Raw genomic sequence first — 17,768 nt, 5'->3', positions numbered from 1 at the left:
AGATTATGCAACTCCTGAATACCGGAGGAACACCTTGTGTGCTATCAAATGTCACAACGTAACATGGTGATTATAAAGATGCTCTACAGGTGTCTCTGAAGGTGTTTGTTGGGTTGGCATAGATCGAGATTAGGATTTGTCACTCCGAGTATCAGAGAGGTATCTTTGGGCCCTCTCGGTAATGCACATCACGCTAAGCCTCGCAAGCAATGTGACTAATGAGTTAGTTGCGGGATGATGCATTACGGAATGAGTAAAGAGACTTGCCGGTAACGAGATTGAACTAGGTATGAGGATACCGACGATCGAATCTCAGGCAAGTAACATACCGATGACAAAGGGAATTGTGTATGTTGTCATTACAGTTTGACTGATAAAGATCTTCGTAGAATATGTAGGAACCAATATGAGCATCCAGGTTTCGCTATTGGTTAGTGAACGGAGATGCGTCTCCGTCATGTCTACATAGTTCTCGAACCCATAGGGTCTGCACGCTAAACGTTCGATGACGATTTGTATTATGAGTTATGTGTTTTGGTGACCGAAGATTGTTCGGAGTCCCGGATGAGATCACGGACATGACGAGGAGTCTCAAAATGGTTGAGAGGTAAATATTGATATATTGGAAGATGGTATTCAGACACCGGAATGGTTTCGGAGTGGTTCGGGTATTTTTCGGAGCACCGAGGGGTTACCGGAACCCCCTGGGGAAGTAATGGGCCTACATGGGCCATAGGGGAGAGAGGAGGCATCCCACAAGGGGTGGCCGCGCCGCCTCCCATGGGGAGTCCGAATTGGACTAGGGGAGGGGGTGCGCCCCCCTTTCCTTCTCCTCCTCCCTCTTCCTTCCCCTTTCCCCTCCGTAAGAAAGGAAGGGGGGCTGAATAGGACTTGGAGTCCTATTCGGTTTCCCCCCATGGCGCGCCCCCTAGGGCCAGCCGCCTCCTCCCCTCCTCCTTTATATACGGGGGCAGGGGCATCCCAAGGCACAACGTTGTTCCCTTAGCCGTCTGCGGTGCCCCCCTCCATAGTTTATTCCTCCGGTCATAGCGTCGTAGTGCTTAGGCGAAGCCCTGCGCGTATCACATCACCATCACCGTCACCATGCCGTCATGCTGACGAAACCCTCCCTCGACCCTCTGCTAGATCAAGAGTTTGAGGGACGTCATCGAGTTGAACGTGTGCTGAACTCGGAGGTGTCGTACGTTCGGTCTTGATCGGTTGGATCGCGAAGAAGTTCGACTACATCAACCGCGTTAACCTAACGCTTTCGCGTTCGGTCTATGAGGGTATGTGGACACACTCTCCCCCTCTCGTTGCTATGCATCTCCTAGATAGATCTTGTGTGATCGTAGGATTTTTTTTTTGAAATTGCATGCTACGTTCCCCAACATATCTAGCATGGAAAGTGTTGGGAGCTCTAAGTCATTTTTGTTGGTGGGAAAAGTATGCCTCTCAAAATGTTTTTATCTCTCGACTTTCGCTTTGAGATCTGGCACCTCTACAAATCCCTACTTCCCTCTGCGAAGGGCCTTTCTTTTACTTTATGCAATTTTTATTTTTATTTTGAGTCTCCATCTTCTCTTATAAAGCACTCACTAGGGGGCACTATGATCGTACTTGAGCATTGGGTGTAGCTAATATGCGAGTGTGTTTCATGAATGGATCAATGATTGAGCATGATAGGCTAGGGATAACTTATTTTAGCATTGATATTTTGAAAGACATGGTTGCTTGTTGGTATGCTTGAGTATCTAAATTATCATGTCAAAACTAGACTATTGCTTTGAACAATATAAAAGTCCAAATGTCCATGCTATAAAGAAAATAATATGAGATGACATGTTAGGCAGCATTCCACATCAAAAATTCTATTTTTGTCATTTACCTACTCAAGGACGAGCATGAATTAAGCTTGGGGAAGCTGATACGTCTCCAACGTATCTATAATTTTTGGTTGTTCCATGTTGTTATATTATCATTCTTGGGTGTTTTACAATCATTTTACAGTAATTTTATATCATTTTTTGGTACTAACCTATTGACATAGTGCCAAGTGCCAGTTGCTGTTTTCTGCATGTTTTTTACATCGCAGGAAATCAATACCAAACGGAGTCCAAACGCAACGAAACTTTTTGTGGATTTTTTTGGACCAGAAGACATCTAGTGGGCGAGAGAAGCGCCTGGGGGTGCACTGAGGGGAGCACAACCCACCAGGGCGTGCCTGGAGGCCCAAGCGCGGCCTGGTGGGTTGTGGCCACCATGGATGCCCCCATGAACCGACTCTTTGCTCTATAAATACCCGGATATTCCAGAAACCCTAGGGGAGTCAACAAAAATCAATTCCAGCCACCGCAGAGTCTAGAACCACCATATCCAATCTAGACACCATCACGGAGGGATGCATCATGTCCATTGGTGCCTCTCCGATGATGCGTGAGTAGTCTCTTGTAGACCTTCGGGTCCTTAGTTAGTAGCTAGATGACTTCCTCTCTCTCGTTTGATTCTCAATACAATGGTCTCTTGGAGATCCATATGATGTAATTATTTTTGCTGTGTGTTTGTTGGGATCGGATGAACTTTGAGTTTATGATCAGATCTATCTTTTTATCCATGAAAGTTATTTGAGTCTTCTTTGATCTCATATATGCATGATTGCTTATAGCCACATATTTCTTCTCCAATATTTGGGTTTTGTTTGGCCAACTTGATCTATTTATCTTGCAATGGGAAGAGGTGCTTTGTGATGGGTTCGATCTTACGGTGCTTGATCCCAGTGACAGAAGGGGAACCGACACGTATGTATCGCTGCCATTAAGGATAACAAGATAGGGTCTATTTATACATAAATAGATCTTGTCTACATCATGTCATCATTCTTATTGCATTACTCCATTTCTCCATAAACTTAATACACTAGATGCATGCTGGATAGCGGTCAATGTGTGGAGTAATAGTAGTAGATGCAGGCAGGAGCCGGTCTACTAATCTTGGACATGATGCCTATATGATGATCATTGCCTGGATATCGTCATGATTATTTGAAGTTCTATCAATTGCCCAACAGTAATTTGTTTACCAACTGTTTGCTATTTTTCTCGAGAGAAGCCACTAGTGAAACCTATGCCCCCAGGTCTCTTCTTTAATATATTTGCCTTTGCGATCTATTTTACTTTGCTTTTATTTTCATATCTATTAAACCAAAAATACAAAAATACCTTGCTGCACTTTATTTTATTTTGCGTTCGATCTATCAGTTACTACAACTCCCTCATGTCCGTTTGCCAATTTCTGGCGCCGCTACCGAAAAGGGATTGACAACCCCTTTAACACATTGGGTTGCGAGTATTTGTTATTGTGCACAGGTGCTGTTTACGTAGTGTTGCTTGGTTCTCCTACTACTTCGATAACCTTAGTCTCATCACTTAGGGAAATACCTACCGTCGCTGTGATGCACCATCCCTTCCTCTTTGGGGAAATACTGACGTTGTCTAGCAGACATCAATAGTCGATTGCAATCTGGGTTTGTATTCATTCTGAACAGAGGAGCAGTGAGCTGGAGGAGCTCCAGGCAAGATATGGTAGCTGATTTTTCAACAGAGGCCGAGTACATTGCGGCTTCTGAAGCTGCAAAGAAGGTGTTTGGGTGAAGAATTTCATTTCTGATCTTGGTGTGGTTGAGGGCGCGTCCAAGCCATTAGACCTCTATTGTGATAATAGTGGTGCCATTGCGCAAGTCAAGGAACCACAGAACCATCATAAAACCCAACACATACTCAGGCATTTCAACCTTATTCATGACATTGTTGAAAGAGGTGATGTAAACATATGCAAGGTACACATGGATGCAAATGTTGCTGATCCATTGACGAAGCCTCTCCCACAGCCGAAGCATGAGGTGCACATGAGCTTCATGGGCATATGATGCCTAAATGATTGACTCTAGTGCAAGTGGAAGACTGTTGGAGATATGCCCTAGAGGCAATCATGTGATGATGATATTCCCATATTTCCATATGTTACTCATATACACGCATTCAAGTAGGAGGGATGTCACCTCGGGTTGAATGGTACATGCACGAGCTCTAGTCATGGGTCCACTTGGTGCTTGGTGAGACAATGGTAGGTCCACGGGGGTGACCTTGGGATGCTCCACATCAAGAGGTTGCGTGTGGTGGCGGTCGAGTAAAATCAATGTGAATGGGTGTATATGAAGAAGGTGTTTCCTCCAACCAACCAATAGAAGTTCGATCTACTCCCCCCCATCAAGACATGTTGGCCAAACCATAACGGCCAGACCCATTAGACATAAATGAACACGGGACAAGCCACACATGATGATGAAAACAAACGCCCAATCCAGCCACAACGTAGCCTCACTCTTTTTTAAGGGAGATGTCGCCGCTTTTATTTAACTAAGTGTAGCTCGGAATGTCATCCGAAATTACATCCAAAATGCAGTCTGGGGAACCCCCAAACAAACCTTACACAATTCATCTCCTACCCCTACTTTCGCTAATTTATGTGTGGCAACATTAGCGGTGCGTCTCACCCACGTCACTTTGAAGTCATTCTTCAACGCCCTTCTGGTTGATGCCCTTCCTGAATCCATGGCCCAACTCCCGAATAATTGATGCCCTTCTGGTTGATCATTTGCACCACCGGCAAACAGTCCAACTCCAAATGGACATTCTGTACATTGATCTCCTCCGCTACCTGTAGAGCTCTTTTGCACGCCAAGATCTCTGTTGCTTCTGGCTCCACAATGTGCGGAAAATAATGGCTCACTCCGGCCAGAAAAGCCCCATTGTGGTCCTGAATTACCGCTCCACCACCCGCCTTATTCCCTCCTTTGTGAACAACACCATCAAAATTGATCTTAACCCATCCATCTTCAGGTGCTTCCCATTTTTCTGGCTGATCCGTCGTTGCTTGCCTCAGCTTTGGTTGATGCAAGTTGCTCCATTCCGCCATATGAGAGCACATAGACTCCATTATTTCATGTGGTTGGTCAATCCTCTTTCCAGCCACAACGCGGTCTCACTCGCAAAGTAGAGGTGATGATGTGGCACACAAGAGGGGCGCCCAGAAAGTGGTTCTTAATGGGTTAAACACTATGATGTCCTATTGGCTCATGTGGGCATAGGAGATCTCTTATTCAAATGGCAAGTGATACGTCTCCAACGTATCTACTTTTCCTAACGCCTTTCCTCTTGTTTTCGACTCTAATTTGCATGATTTGAATGAAACTAACCCCAGACTGACGATGTTTTCAGCTGAACTACCATGGTGTTGTTTTTGTGTAGAAATAAAAGTTGTCAGAATGGAACGAAACTTTGTGAGGAATTTTTATATCAATAATAAGAATTTCTGGAGCCAAGACCTGCCGGAGAGGGGCACCTGGGTGGGCACAACCCACCAAGGCGTGCCCCCTCTCCTGGTGCGCCCAGGTGGGTTGTCCCCACATGGTGGCCCCGCTGACCCTAAAACCAACACTATAAAATCCTATTTTGAGAGAAAAAATCAGGGAGAAAGAATTATCACGATCCACGAGACAGAGCCGCCGCCAAGTCCTGTTCTTCCTCGGGAGGGCAGACCTGGAGTCCGTTTGGGGCTCCGGAGAGGGGGGTCTTTGTTCTTCGTCATCACCAACCCTTCTCCATCGCCAATTCCATGATCCTCCCCACCGGGAGTGAGTAATTCCTTCGTAGGCTCGCTGGTCGGTGAGGAGTTGGATGAGATTCATCATGTAATCGAGTTAGTTTTGTTAGGGCTTGATCCCTAGTATCCACGATGTTGTTAGATTGATGTTGCTATGACTTTGCCATGCTTAATGCTTTCACTTTAGGATCAGGTGCCATGATTTCAGATCTGAACCGTTTATGTTATCACCATTATATCCATGTTCTAGATCCGATCTTGCAAGTTATAGTCACCTACTACGTGTTATGATCCGATAACCCCGGAGTGACAATAACCAGGACTTCTTCCGTTGATTACCGTAGTTTGAGGAGTTCATGTATTCACTATGTGTTAATGCTTTGTTCCGGTTCTCTATTAAAAGGAGGCTTTAATATCCCTTAGTTTTCAATATGGACCCCGCTGTCACAGGAGGGTAGGACAAAAGATGCCATGCAAGTTTTTTTAATAAAGCACGTATGACTATTTACGGAATACATGCCTACATTATATCGATGAACTGGAGCTAGTGTCGAATAGCCCTAGGTTATAACTGTCACATGATGAATATCATCCAACAAGTCATCGATCCAATGCCTACGAATTTATCTTATATTATTTCTGCTAAGTTACTACTGCTATCATCACTGTTACACTTGCTACAAAATTACTGCTATCACTGTTACTGTTACTATTGCTGCTGTCACTATTATCAAAACTATCAAACTACTTTTCTACTAATCACTTTGCTGCAGATAATTAATCTCCAGGTGTGGTTGAATTGAAAACTCGGCTGCTAATACCTTCAAATATTCTTTTAGCTCCCCTTGTGTTGAATCTATAAATTTGGGTTGAATACTCTACCCTCGAAAACTGTTACGATCCCCTATACTTGTGGGTTATCAGCAATCAATCAAGATCGGGTTTACATTCTCCTTTCTATTTTGGCGACACAAGGAAAATCCATGTTCATGGCCGAGATCCAAGATCGTTTCCCCCTATGCTAATTAGGATGGGGGTCACATGCGGAAGTAACTGTTGAGTATCGTGATTATTAGGAAAGCTAGGATAGTGTAGGATATTATTCTACCTTGCCTTGCACTCCAAGATGATCATGTACTCCTGCCCATGAGGCTCAAGCAATACAACAACAACTATTCCATCAATCCTCTCTCTCCCTTCTAACATGGTATCAGAGCTCGGGTTCTAAACCCTAGCCGTCGCCGCTTCTGGACCCGCGCGCCGCCCCCGGGACGGTCGGCCTCCATGACCACCGCCGGGGGCCGCGCCGCCCGTACCTAGGGTTCGTCCGCCGCTCGTGTTGTCCGGCTTCCCTATAGTCTTTTTCCCGAGCCCTTGCTCCGGGTTTTTCGCTCTCTCGTCGGTCGTTTTGGTCGGTGTTTTTCTTTTTGGTTTCCCGATCTATACTTGATCAGTTTGCGTCGCCCGTTGCCGCCGTCGACCATCGTGCGCCTCTACTCTGAGTCTCCGACACCGGCGCGACTTGCCGGCCTCTTCACCGACCCAGCGGCCTCACGCGACAGACGGCCCCTCACGTCCGTCGTCCGCGCGTCGGCCCGCTCGTCGATCTACGTCGGCCATCACCGCCCTGTCCCCGAGTTCAGCGCGCCCCTCCGTCGATCGAGCAACAGGCTTCTGTTGTGTCGCCCCGTCAGGCTGCAGCGCCGCCGTCCCATGGTTCTTCCCGTGGCTGCACCAATCCGCGCCACCGCTGCGTCGCCCCTTCAGGCTGTAGTGCCGCGACACGTGATCCCCGTCGCTGCCCTGAGGCCGTTCCCGTGGTTGCACCACCTCATGCGCTGCCGCTGCGTCGCCCCTTCGGGCCGTAGTGCCGCGGCCCGCGGTAAACCGCCGCACCGAGGCTACACCGACCCTCCCGCTGCCGCTGCGTCGCCCCGTCGGGTCATAGCGAGTGTGGCACGCGATCCCTGCAACCGCCCTGAGGTCTTCCCCGTCGTCGCCTCGACCTGCCCGCCACCGTTGTGTCGCCCCTTCGGGCCGTAACGCTCGGCCCACGGTCCACCATCGTCCATGCACGTTGACTTCCACGTGATATGCGCCGAGCCACCTCCCTTGGCGCGAGAACATCACCGTTCGCGCCGGTCTTTGTCACGCTGTCGGGTTCATTATCGCCTACTTCGAGCACCGCTGTCGTGCTCCTTCTCTAGCCGCCGCCGCCTCCTTAGGCCGCCGTCGCTGCTCTTCTTCCGCGGGTCCACGGTGACTACCTCGACACCGACGACCCCCGACTCGACACCGAGCATAGCGTTCTTCGCATGGCTACCTCGACTACGGCTACACCACCTATGCTCTCAGCTACCTCTACAAACGGCACAAAGGGCTACCGCCTTGCTTGAGAAACCTCGTTGGTTTCCACTCCAGCCATGACTCCACGATGCATCGACCGTTAAGACTGTGTGTGGGGGGGTGTCCGTTGGCTTACCTTCGGATTATTCTCCAGTCTCACCGTCTGCGTCGCTACCGTTGTGACTGCGGGGGATGTTGAGTATCATGATTATTAGGAAAGCTAGGATAGCGTAGGATATTATTCTACCTTACCTTTTACTCCAAGATGATCATGTACTCCTATATATATACCCATAAGGCTCAAGCAATACAACAACAACTATTCTACCAATCCTCTCTCTCTCCCTTCTAACAGTAATACATATGTCGTGCCAGAATAATCAGGTCTTAGCTATTTAAGTATGTCGAGGTGGAGTTGTAATTTATTTTTGTGTGCGTGAGATATAATTAGGAATTATTGTGTTGACAACCTAGTGGGTAAGTTAGGAGGGTTGATTATTGCTATATAAAAATCAAGACCGTGCGTCATGCAAAATTTAGGTTATGTTTTATGAAATAGACACGATGCATTTTTTAGGGTTAACGTATCGAGTTTTGGGGCAAGTTATCCAAAAAACCCTAAGTTTTGGAGCAAGCTTCGTGTACATTGCATGCGCGGGCGAGAGGTTATTACTACTACAGGGGAGTATCGTGAAAGATCGGGCGCAACATCAGATCGAACCTTGCCTTGAGACTGGGTCATCATCATGTATGAATCCATTATGTTTACTTCGAAGTAAACAACAAGAACATCTAAAAGTTGCACTATGGCATTGTCCAAACACTCGTCGGGAGTGATTTCCGCTATGGATGTCACCAATAGGGGTGGAGGGTACCTGGGCCGTGACCAGATTCAGGGGAGTATGGCAGCGGCAGTCGGCAAGGCCTGGGCAACAATAAGAGCGGGAGGGGGAGAGGGTACATTGTCGGTGTCGATCTCTAGGAGCAGAGGACGATGACATGATTGAAAACATGACTTCAGATGAGGTTTTGTATAGGACGAGGATGTCAGAGTCCGAGGTGACACACATCCGGGCTCCCCCAAGCTTCCTCGATTTAGGACCGGCCTAGTGGTATTCAAACGTCCAGACCGGTTTAGACTAATTAGCTAAGCCGCGTTGGAGAGGGCTAAAAGTGTCTGGACCTAGAATCCAAACATTCAACAATGATTTGGTGAGTCTCCTAAACGATTTGATGCCCGATCTCTTGTATGGAAGGCAGATTGTTTTTCATTGTTGCGGTTAGGTGAATGCGAGATATGGACGTGGCTCGCGGGCGCACGGGTGCCCGATCGCAGCCCCGAGCGCTCTCCCAAAAAAGGAAGGAGCCGCTCGCGTGCGTGAGCAGACAGCCAGAAACGGAAAGTAGCCCGGCGCGCGCGAAAAACCGACCAACCCAAGCCCGCGCGAATCACGGGTGGATCGCACGCGCCCCGATCACACCTGGTACACCCCTGGCCCCCGCTTCCTCGCACCCGTCGTCCCAGGCTTAGGTCCCCCACCCCCTCCCCGCACCCCGCCCACGCTTCCCCTTACAGACGCCTCACGCAACCCCCTCCTCCTTTTCCTTGAAGGACAAGCCCACACACGGGTCCCCTTCTTCCTCCTTGCTCCTGCCTTTCCTCTAAACAAGATCTGCCCCATCTATGGCGTCTTGAAGAACAAAGCCAACCAGGAACACCTCCTTCCTCCTCCTTGCTCCAAAAATCAGATCTGGAGAGAAAAAAACCAGACCTGCCTGCCCCTAAAAAGGTAAGCACCACCTCCACCCGACTCCTCTCTCTTCCCTACTCAACCACCCCTACCCTTCCTGCTTGAACATCAACTAGTCTAGTTTTCAGTTTGTTCTTTTGATCTGGTGAAAAAAGCAACTATAGTGGAGACACCAGTACACATCTTGAGCAACTATTATGATACAAAAAAGCAACACCATTACAAAAATAGAGCAACTCTAGTGGGAAAGAAAATGCAGGACCATTGCGTTTTGCAGGTGCATTGCAACACGAAAACATAATTTCTCTATATTGTATGCATTGAAACCTGCTTGGCTTTCTTTCCTATCCTATTGTAAGGTGCTTGGGGTTCATGAGCAACCCTGATCAGGAAAAGTAACCTGACAACTCGAACAATTAACTGAAGCAACTATGTTCATTTTTGAAGCAACTCTGGTAAAAAAAGAGTTGTGCAACCATAGCTGTTCAGAAATTCTAGAGTTGCCTCTACCAGATGTGAGAACATGTCAACTCTAGTACTAAAACACATGCAACTTCCCTGTGCATTAAAGCATGAACTATCAAGAACATAAAAACTCAAGTTATAGACAGAGGTAGAAAGTATTAACTTGCATGTGTTAACACACAACTTTTGCTATATCAGTATGGTTCTCGCTAAAAAGAAGACACGAACGACAAACGCACAAAACAAAGGTCGTGTAAAAATAGATTCGAACAATCCCACACTAAGATACTTTGCTACATTCCATATGGTCTCACTAAAAAAATAAAAAAGACATAAACTACACCAAATGATAGGCCTCCTGCTCCTGGTAAGCTCTCCGTCAGATATGCACATTGGTTGTTTATTTACCATCATCAAAAGTTGTAATCTGCTGCTGAAAAAAGGCACAAATGAATCAACGCATGTCGTGTAAAAACAAATCTTTGCTGCTGTATATGTGTGTCATACTGGTAGAAACATAACACATATAAGAAAACAAGAAGAAACAGGAAACTTTTGAGGAAAAAGAAGATATGAATTGCCTCTGTTTAACTTTATAGTTGCCCAAACAAGTTTTTATAGTTGCTCCTTTATATTCTACAACTAGTTTGTTCATAAAGGTCATGCATGCTTTTGTGGTGGGCTAACACACAATTTGTTGCAGGTTGATTGTTCATGATGATTGATCTGAATGAACCATCCCTTGACGTAGAGTCCATCAACATTCCAGTCGAGTTGGGCACCCTTCTTGCATGCAGGGGGTGAACAGGAACATCAACAATTGGAGGAGGAGGTTGGTGAGTCTCCTGACCCCAATGTTGGCTCTAACACTACTCATGTCCCGGACAATCGTGTTGCTGCTCCCCCACCTATGGTTGCTCCTGCTAATACTTTAGTTCATGAGGCACATGAGTTGGAAGATGAAGAAGCTGGATCACAGCCACAACAACCTTATGTTGGCATGCGCTTTGACACATTAGAGGATGCGAGGGAACACTACAATCGCTATGCTTTGATGGAGGGCTTTTTAATCAAGTCAAATACATCTTACAGGTCGGCCTACACAGGTGTGGTGGAAAAATAGCAATTCTGCTGTAACAAGTTCCGCAAACCAGTAGAGAGGGTTGGGATCCCGGATGTTCCCTCGTCGAGCAAAAACACTACATGTCCAAGCTCACCTGAACAAGATGTTGAAGATGATGTCGAGGAACACACTTTCAAGAAGAAGAGGAAACATGAAACTGTGAAGCAAAAAAATGTCGTGCTAAGATGGTGGTGAAGCTTAAAGATGACAGATGGGAGGTTATCACTTTTATTGCAGATCATAACCATCCACTGATTGAGAAGCCATTGCTTTCGAAATACCTCCGTTCTCACCAAGGAATCCCGCCGGAACAGAAAAAACTACTGACTGACCTAAATGACTGCAACTTGACAGCATGTACAAACTCACATTGCGTTAAGTCTTTTTACCACAGAACTGTTACTTATTCCTGCACCAAGTACCTTGACCTGAGCAAACTATGTTCTTTTTTTATGCAACTATGTTCATTTTTTGTGCAACTCTGGTAATTAAAAAAATCATGACCCAAAACAGAAACACCTTGGTGTTGCCTATTCCTACCTCCACTACTTGGGGTTGTTTCCTATCCTAGTATAAGTTGCTTAGGATTCATGGGCAACCCTGATCAGGGGGAAAAACTGGCAACTTGAATAGTAAACTGAGGCAACTATGTTCATTTTCTGTGCAACTCTGAAAATAAAATAAAAGACATCACCCATCAAAAAACAAAACTTGGTTGGATACAGGCTTGGTTCTTGTTCTGCTTATGTGTAATTGTTACTTTATGTTATCTATAAAAAACATGTTGCTCGCTACATTGTGGTTAGTTAGTCCTGAAAAAACAAGTTTCTGTGTTTTTATGGCAGGAAAAATGATGATGATAATGTCATCATACTACGGCTCGGAGTTGATTGTTCCGTACATAGCTAAAGCCATCCATAACCACTGTTCGAAGCTCAACGCCCCAACTGAAGACATTGATATTGAAGAAACACTAAACTACTTTTGCAAGGTGATGGAAAATGACCCAGGATTTTTCTTTAAATGCAAGACAGATGCGGAAGGCAAGACAGAAAACTTGTTTTGGGTGGATGGTGCGGCACGGAAAGCATACGCGGAGGCTTATCATGATTGCGTGTCATTTGATGCAACTTATCTCACGAACATGTACAATATGTTGTTTGCCCGCTTCATTGGAATCAACAGACATGGGCAGTCAATAATGCTCGGGTGTGGATTTGTCCGGCAGGAAGTAGCCTATGACTGGTCGTTTGATGCTTTCCTAGAAGCAATGGATGGTTTGGCTCCGGACAACATCATCACGGACCAAGATGTTGCTATGGCACAATCTATCGAGAGGAAGTTCCCGGCAACGATTCACCGTTGCTGCCGTTGGCATATAATGAAGAAAGCACAATGGAAGCTTGGCCCTGTGTTGTCTAGGAACCCGGATTTGGTAAAAGACTTCAATGAATGCATTGACTTCAGTTTCACCCCGGCTGAGTTTGAAAGGAAATGGGCTGCACTTCAATTGAAATATGAAGGTCTTATGCATGGTCACTTTGAGAAACTCTATGAAGATCGGGCTACATGGGTGTCGTGTTACTTCAAATTCAGGTTCTTCCCTTTCCTTCAGTCAACGCAATGCATCGAAGGGTTCAATGCTATGTTGAAGCGCTATGTGAACCCACACAAGTCAATTCTCAACTTCGTCAAGCAATATGAGAAGATTCAGGTACACATACTCGTGAGGAAGGGCGGGAATGACTACCGGACAGAGCATCTAGAGGCACAAAAATGGTCGTGTTTCCCCATTGAGAGACATGCCTACAAAGCATACACTAGGGACATCTATGTGAAGTTTAGAACTGAGTTTCAGATGATTGGCCAGTACGATGTGCGTCCCGCTGGAATCAACTTCTATTACCTTGAGCCCAATACAGAAGAAGTTCTAGGGTATGGCTTGAGGAAGTACCTAGTCACAGTGAGACCAGAGCCAGCTATCGACTATTGCGAATGTTGCAAGTGGCATAGGGACGGCATGCTTTGTTGCCATGTCTTGAAAATCTTCACACACCTTGGCGTTAATGAGATACCTGAACACTACATCAAGCGCCGCTGGACGCAAGATGCAGTGCCAAGTGCACCACCGCCACCTAACGAGGGCCCTCCGCATGACTTGCCCGCTGAGTCAGAGAACCAAGTTCGGCAAGTGACTCTGACAATGGATTTTGCAAAGCTAGCCAAGAAGGCAATGACTAGTGATGAGGCAGCCGCTGCAGTTAGGAGGCACATGAAAGCAGCAGATACTAAGGTTACTAAGCTGAATAAACTGAGGAAGAAGAGGCTAAAGGCAGCCCGAGAAGAGGCTCACGCTAGGGAAGCATCAAACCCTAATGCCCCAAGTAATTCAAACCAACCTCCTGCCCCCCTGCTCCTATGGATCCACCTCGTTCAGTCACGAAAGGGTGCAGCCGCAGCAAGCGCTTCAAATCAACCCTAGAGCTACACCCTAAGAAAAAGAACAAGTGCAGCATTTGTGAATCAATCGATCACACTGCTGTGACGTGCCTAGGGAAGCTGATGTGATCGTTACCACATGAAGATAATGACCCCCTGGGCTTGCAAAACTAGCGGAAAGTAAGGAAAAAAAGAGCAAATAGTGTGCTGGTAGATGAAGCGATTGAGGTCTGGTTTCTGAGCAAATGTAGAAGGGAAATCAAGCAACTGCCAGCTTCAAGAAAAAAGCAATGATGAAATCATTTGCATGGACTTGTTTTAATTTGTGTGTTTTCCTAGCTTTAAATTCACAAATTGGAGACTGTGTGGAGGTAGATGCTTGACATTTGTGCTTATATTCCTTACTCGTAAAACATGCAAAATCCTATGGACGCTTGTGATTTATGCAAACATGTTATAGGTGGTTTGGGGCAGACTTTTGTGAGTTTTGTAATGGAACACATTAGTATTCGCATTTGATATTCTCTAATGGAACACATTGATCGGGAAAAAATGTACCTATATATTTGTTCACTTGTTGGCCGGTTTGAGGATCTCCTGCCATGGAATCTTGTTCAGGTCACACTTCAGCATGGAGATGGTCATCTTCTTCCTAATGTTTGGTATGTCACTTTGTCCGTAGTTCGGGAGCCATGTCCCATTCCACAATAACGCGTTCATCAATGCGAATATGCTACAGTCACCGCTGCAAAAAAAATCAAATGTCAAGAAAGCACTTGCAAAAAAGCAAACACTACGTCTTATAACAACGATATGTATGTATGTGGGTTGGTCCTTATGATACAGTCTGCTTTGGTGCATCGATATCCACAAGCGGGAACTTGTCCATTGTCTTTGCTTGTTTTGGATAGTACTTGTCCCACAACACACGAACTGCAGCTACAATAGCCCTTGCAACATCATCCAGCCTCTTGCTTTTCTTTAACATACTCCATGAGTCAAACACTTCGAACCTTTTGTCCCTCAGATTGATGTTGAGTACCCAGTAGTGGTGTGCACCATCGGCGTTCTCTGGGTCTAAATTTTCAAGCACAGGAATCATAACCTTCAAAAAAAACCATGTCAGCATACCAAAAAAGACATCAACTACTGATATTTTTTGGGCAACTCTATATGTTTGTATGAGCAACATCTCATATGATTTTTAGGCAACTCTATAGAATTTTAGGCAACTTTTGGCATAACTCTCAAAACACTAAAAAAACATCAAAAAACTTCTGACAATGTGTATGAAGCTCCTGCAAAATGGCTTATCAGGCAACTCAGTGGTTTTTTATGAGCAACTTATCATGTGATTTCAAGCAACTCCTATGATTTCCTGACATCAGCTTCTAGAAAAAAATCTAAGAAAAAACAGAATATAGCCTTTTTATCATGTTTGACAACTAGTAAAACACATGGACCATACCATGTCTTGCTCATCCAAACGGTTTGATTTTTTGAACCTATCATGGAACTCCCTCACATCTAGATCGAGCCTTTGAAGCCAAGTCTGTGGAGAAATGTAGAATCAGATAATAAAGCAACAACTTCAGTGCCAAAAAACAAAAAAAGGAAAAACTATGGGTTTTTATTTCTCTTGCCGAAAACCTAACAGGCATAATTATTTTCTTGGACCCCACCTATCTGTTGTACATGATTGCTTCAATCCCTAACTCAAAGACATGTGTCTTCATCCATCCTGCCTCCCTCATTGATTGAGCAAGCTCCTTGATTATGCAGAAGTAACCACGATAGTTTATGATTTTCGGCCTGCAGAACAAAAAGAAAGGCTCTGCTAAGAAAAATAACAATAGGAGAGATCATTGCATGCAAAAAAGAAAAAAGCAGGAAAAAAGTGGCTACTGGAACAAACACACATGTTGTATCATCACCCTGCGACGTCCTTCTCGTCCCTCCTCCTCCAAGAAACAGAATCAGTGCATACACTCTGTTTGTCTCTGCATTGCATGTGAAATCCTTCCTCATCTCTACATTCACATATGGTGACCTCTGTGATGGTGGAGCTTTCTGTATCCTCCTCTCGTGCTTCTCAGGAACAGGTTCTTCCGAGCTGCTGGCTGCACCTTTGCCAGATGATTCCCCCTCAGCGGTAGTTTTTGCAACTTCGGTTGGCGTGCTGAAACCGGAAGGTGACATGTACCCCGCACTCTGACCTACAACATTTTCACTGCCCCCTCGACAACTTCATCGAAGTCCATATTGCCCCAGTCAATTCCCCACTCAATGTCACCGATGGCAACTGCGTTTGCAACCCCCTTATCCTCTGTTGCCTTGCCCTCCTCGCCTGTTATTCCTACTGGCTCATCTATCCCAAGATCGAAAGATGGAGCTGGACAGTAATCATCCCACACAGCACTCCCAGACTTTGATCTTTGCAGCAATCATGCTTCTTCACCTGAATCACATGCTCCTTTGTTTGCTGGTAGATTGATGGCAGCTGATGTCCGTATTACAGGTATGGTGCCAGCAGAATAACTCCTCGCGAATGGTGGCGTCGAACCTGGGCTCACACACTTCTCAAGGAGCTTGTTGATGTCCCTAACATCATCCAATGAGATTTCTTTCCCCTTTGCAGAACATGCTTGCTTGTTGGGGAGTACCGGAGGCTTGTCTGTTGAGTCCTGGGCAGTTACTTGCTCCTGCTCAGGGGTTGCTTCCTCAAGCACAGTAGTTGCCTCCATACTTTGCGTGGGAGGGGCTGCTGATTCCTGTGCAGTTGCTGCCTGCATGCTCGCTCTGGTTGCCTGAGTTTTTTGCTGAGTTGCTTCAGAAGTAGCACCGATTGCTCTGTTTTCAGTCTTTGTTGATTCAGCAGTTGCTCTATTTTCACTCTTTGCTGATTCAACACTTGCTCTGTTTTCAGTCTTTGCTGATTCAGCAGTTGCTTGTTTTTTCTGTTCAGTTGCTTGCAGAATATGATCAGTTGCTGTGTTTTGCTTCTTTGCTGCTCTTTTCTGGTAAACCTTGCTTTTTGCTAGTGATGTTGCTTTCTGACTTGCCGCTTCATTTGTCGGCCTCTGAGCTGTCGGAGCTTGCTGGTTGGTTGTCGTAGTTGTAGCACTTTGAACAGCCGCATCCTCGCTTCCTTTTGGAGACATAACATAGGCCTTAACTGTCTTATGGCTCACTTTCTTGACCTTCCTTATGGCAGCCGCTCCAACTCCTCCTTCAAGCTTTCTTTCCTTCTCTTTTTGGCCAAAACTTGGTAGTTCCAACTCATCTACCATCGTCTCAAGGCACAAATCCATCACGGAGAATCTTTCCTCAGTTGGCATCGTAGGCATCGGGAAAAGAGGGATATCATGGGTCTCGAGAATGACCTGTTTTTGTCTGTACTGGGTATCTCCAATCCTCACCACATCTGCAGCTGAAATGACAGGCCCACTCTGAACCTCAAATGGCTCCTTCCGCATGTCCATCTTATGAAGCTGCTCTGAAAAAAACTGCTGGCACTTTGGATGCTTCCTTGTGTGCTCTCGACGGACATCGTTTCCTCTGCCTCACTTCTTTCTTTGCCAGTGCGCTTGAGTCTCTCCATGATGGTACTTAGCGGCACCTCGTCATCGCAACTGCCCCCACGCCACCCCGGATTTCGTGCACCTCCCTCATCATCACCACCTCCCTTGCTAGGCTGGTCGGTGCTAGCGTTGCCGCCATTCCCGCCATCATCCTTATCTTCACCCCCCTTCTTCCCACCCCCGCCATCTTGCTCCGCATCATCATCTTCATCCTCTCTGTCTTCCTCCTCTTTTTCCTCTTCTTCACTCTTTTCATCATTCTGTTTCTCCTCCGATTCCCCCTCTTTCTTATCTGGTTCATTCTCTTTATCATTGCCCCCTTCCACATTTCTCTCCTTCTCTTTGTCCTCTTCATCATCCTCCTCCCTGTCCTGCTCTTCATCTTCAACATCATCCTCATCG

General features: G+C 46.1%; 1 protein-coding gene across 1 annotated transcript; it reads left to right on the top strand.

Annotated features, from left to right (window-relative positions):
- The first annotated feature begins 11,133 nt into the window (after positions 1 to 11,133).
- On the top strand, positions 11,134 to 14,168 carry LOC147964630 (protein FAR1-RELATED SEQUENCE 5-like). Its single transcript, XM_087530071.1, has 3 exons — positions 11,134 to 11,329; positions 12,192 to 13,730; positions 14,125 to 14,168. Exons 1-3 carry the CDS (start codon positions 11,134 to 11,136, stop codon positions 14,166 to 14,168), a joined length of 1,779 nt encoding a protein of 592 aa, XP_087386197.1.
- The last annotated feature ends 3,600 nt before the right edge of the window (positions 14,169 to 17,768 follow it).

The sequence above is a fragment of the Triticum urartu genome, chromosome 6A (genome assembly GCF_056163025.1).
Source record: "Triticum urartu cultivar PI428250 chromosome 6A, HENAU_Tu73, whole genome shotgun sequence".
NCBI classification, from domain to species: domain Eukaryota; kingdom Viridiplantae; phylum Streptophyta; class Magnoliopsida; order Poales; family Poaceae; genus Triticum; species Triticum urartu.
The sequence above is the reverse complement of the archived record's forward strand: the minus strand, read 5'-3'. Positions and strand labels throughout refer to the sequence as shown.

Bases quoted from the DNA above. Each gene is read 5' to 3' on its own strand.
- LOC147964630 (XM_087530071.1), top strand. From the start codon at position 11,134: ATGGTTGCTCCTGCTAATACTTTAGTTCATGAGGCACATGAGTTGGAA. The intron at 11,330-12,191 runs GTGTGGTGGAAA...TTTTTATGGCAG, and splicing joins TTACAGGTCGGCCTACACAG to GAAAAATGATGATGATAATG. The intron at 13,731-14,124 runs GTAATTCAAACC...GTGTTTTCCTAG, and splicing joins ATCAAACCCTAATGCCCCAA to CTTTAAATTCACAAATTGGA.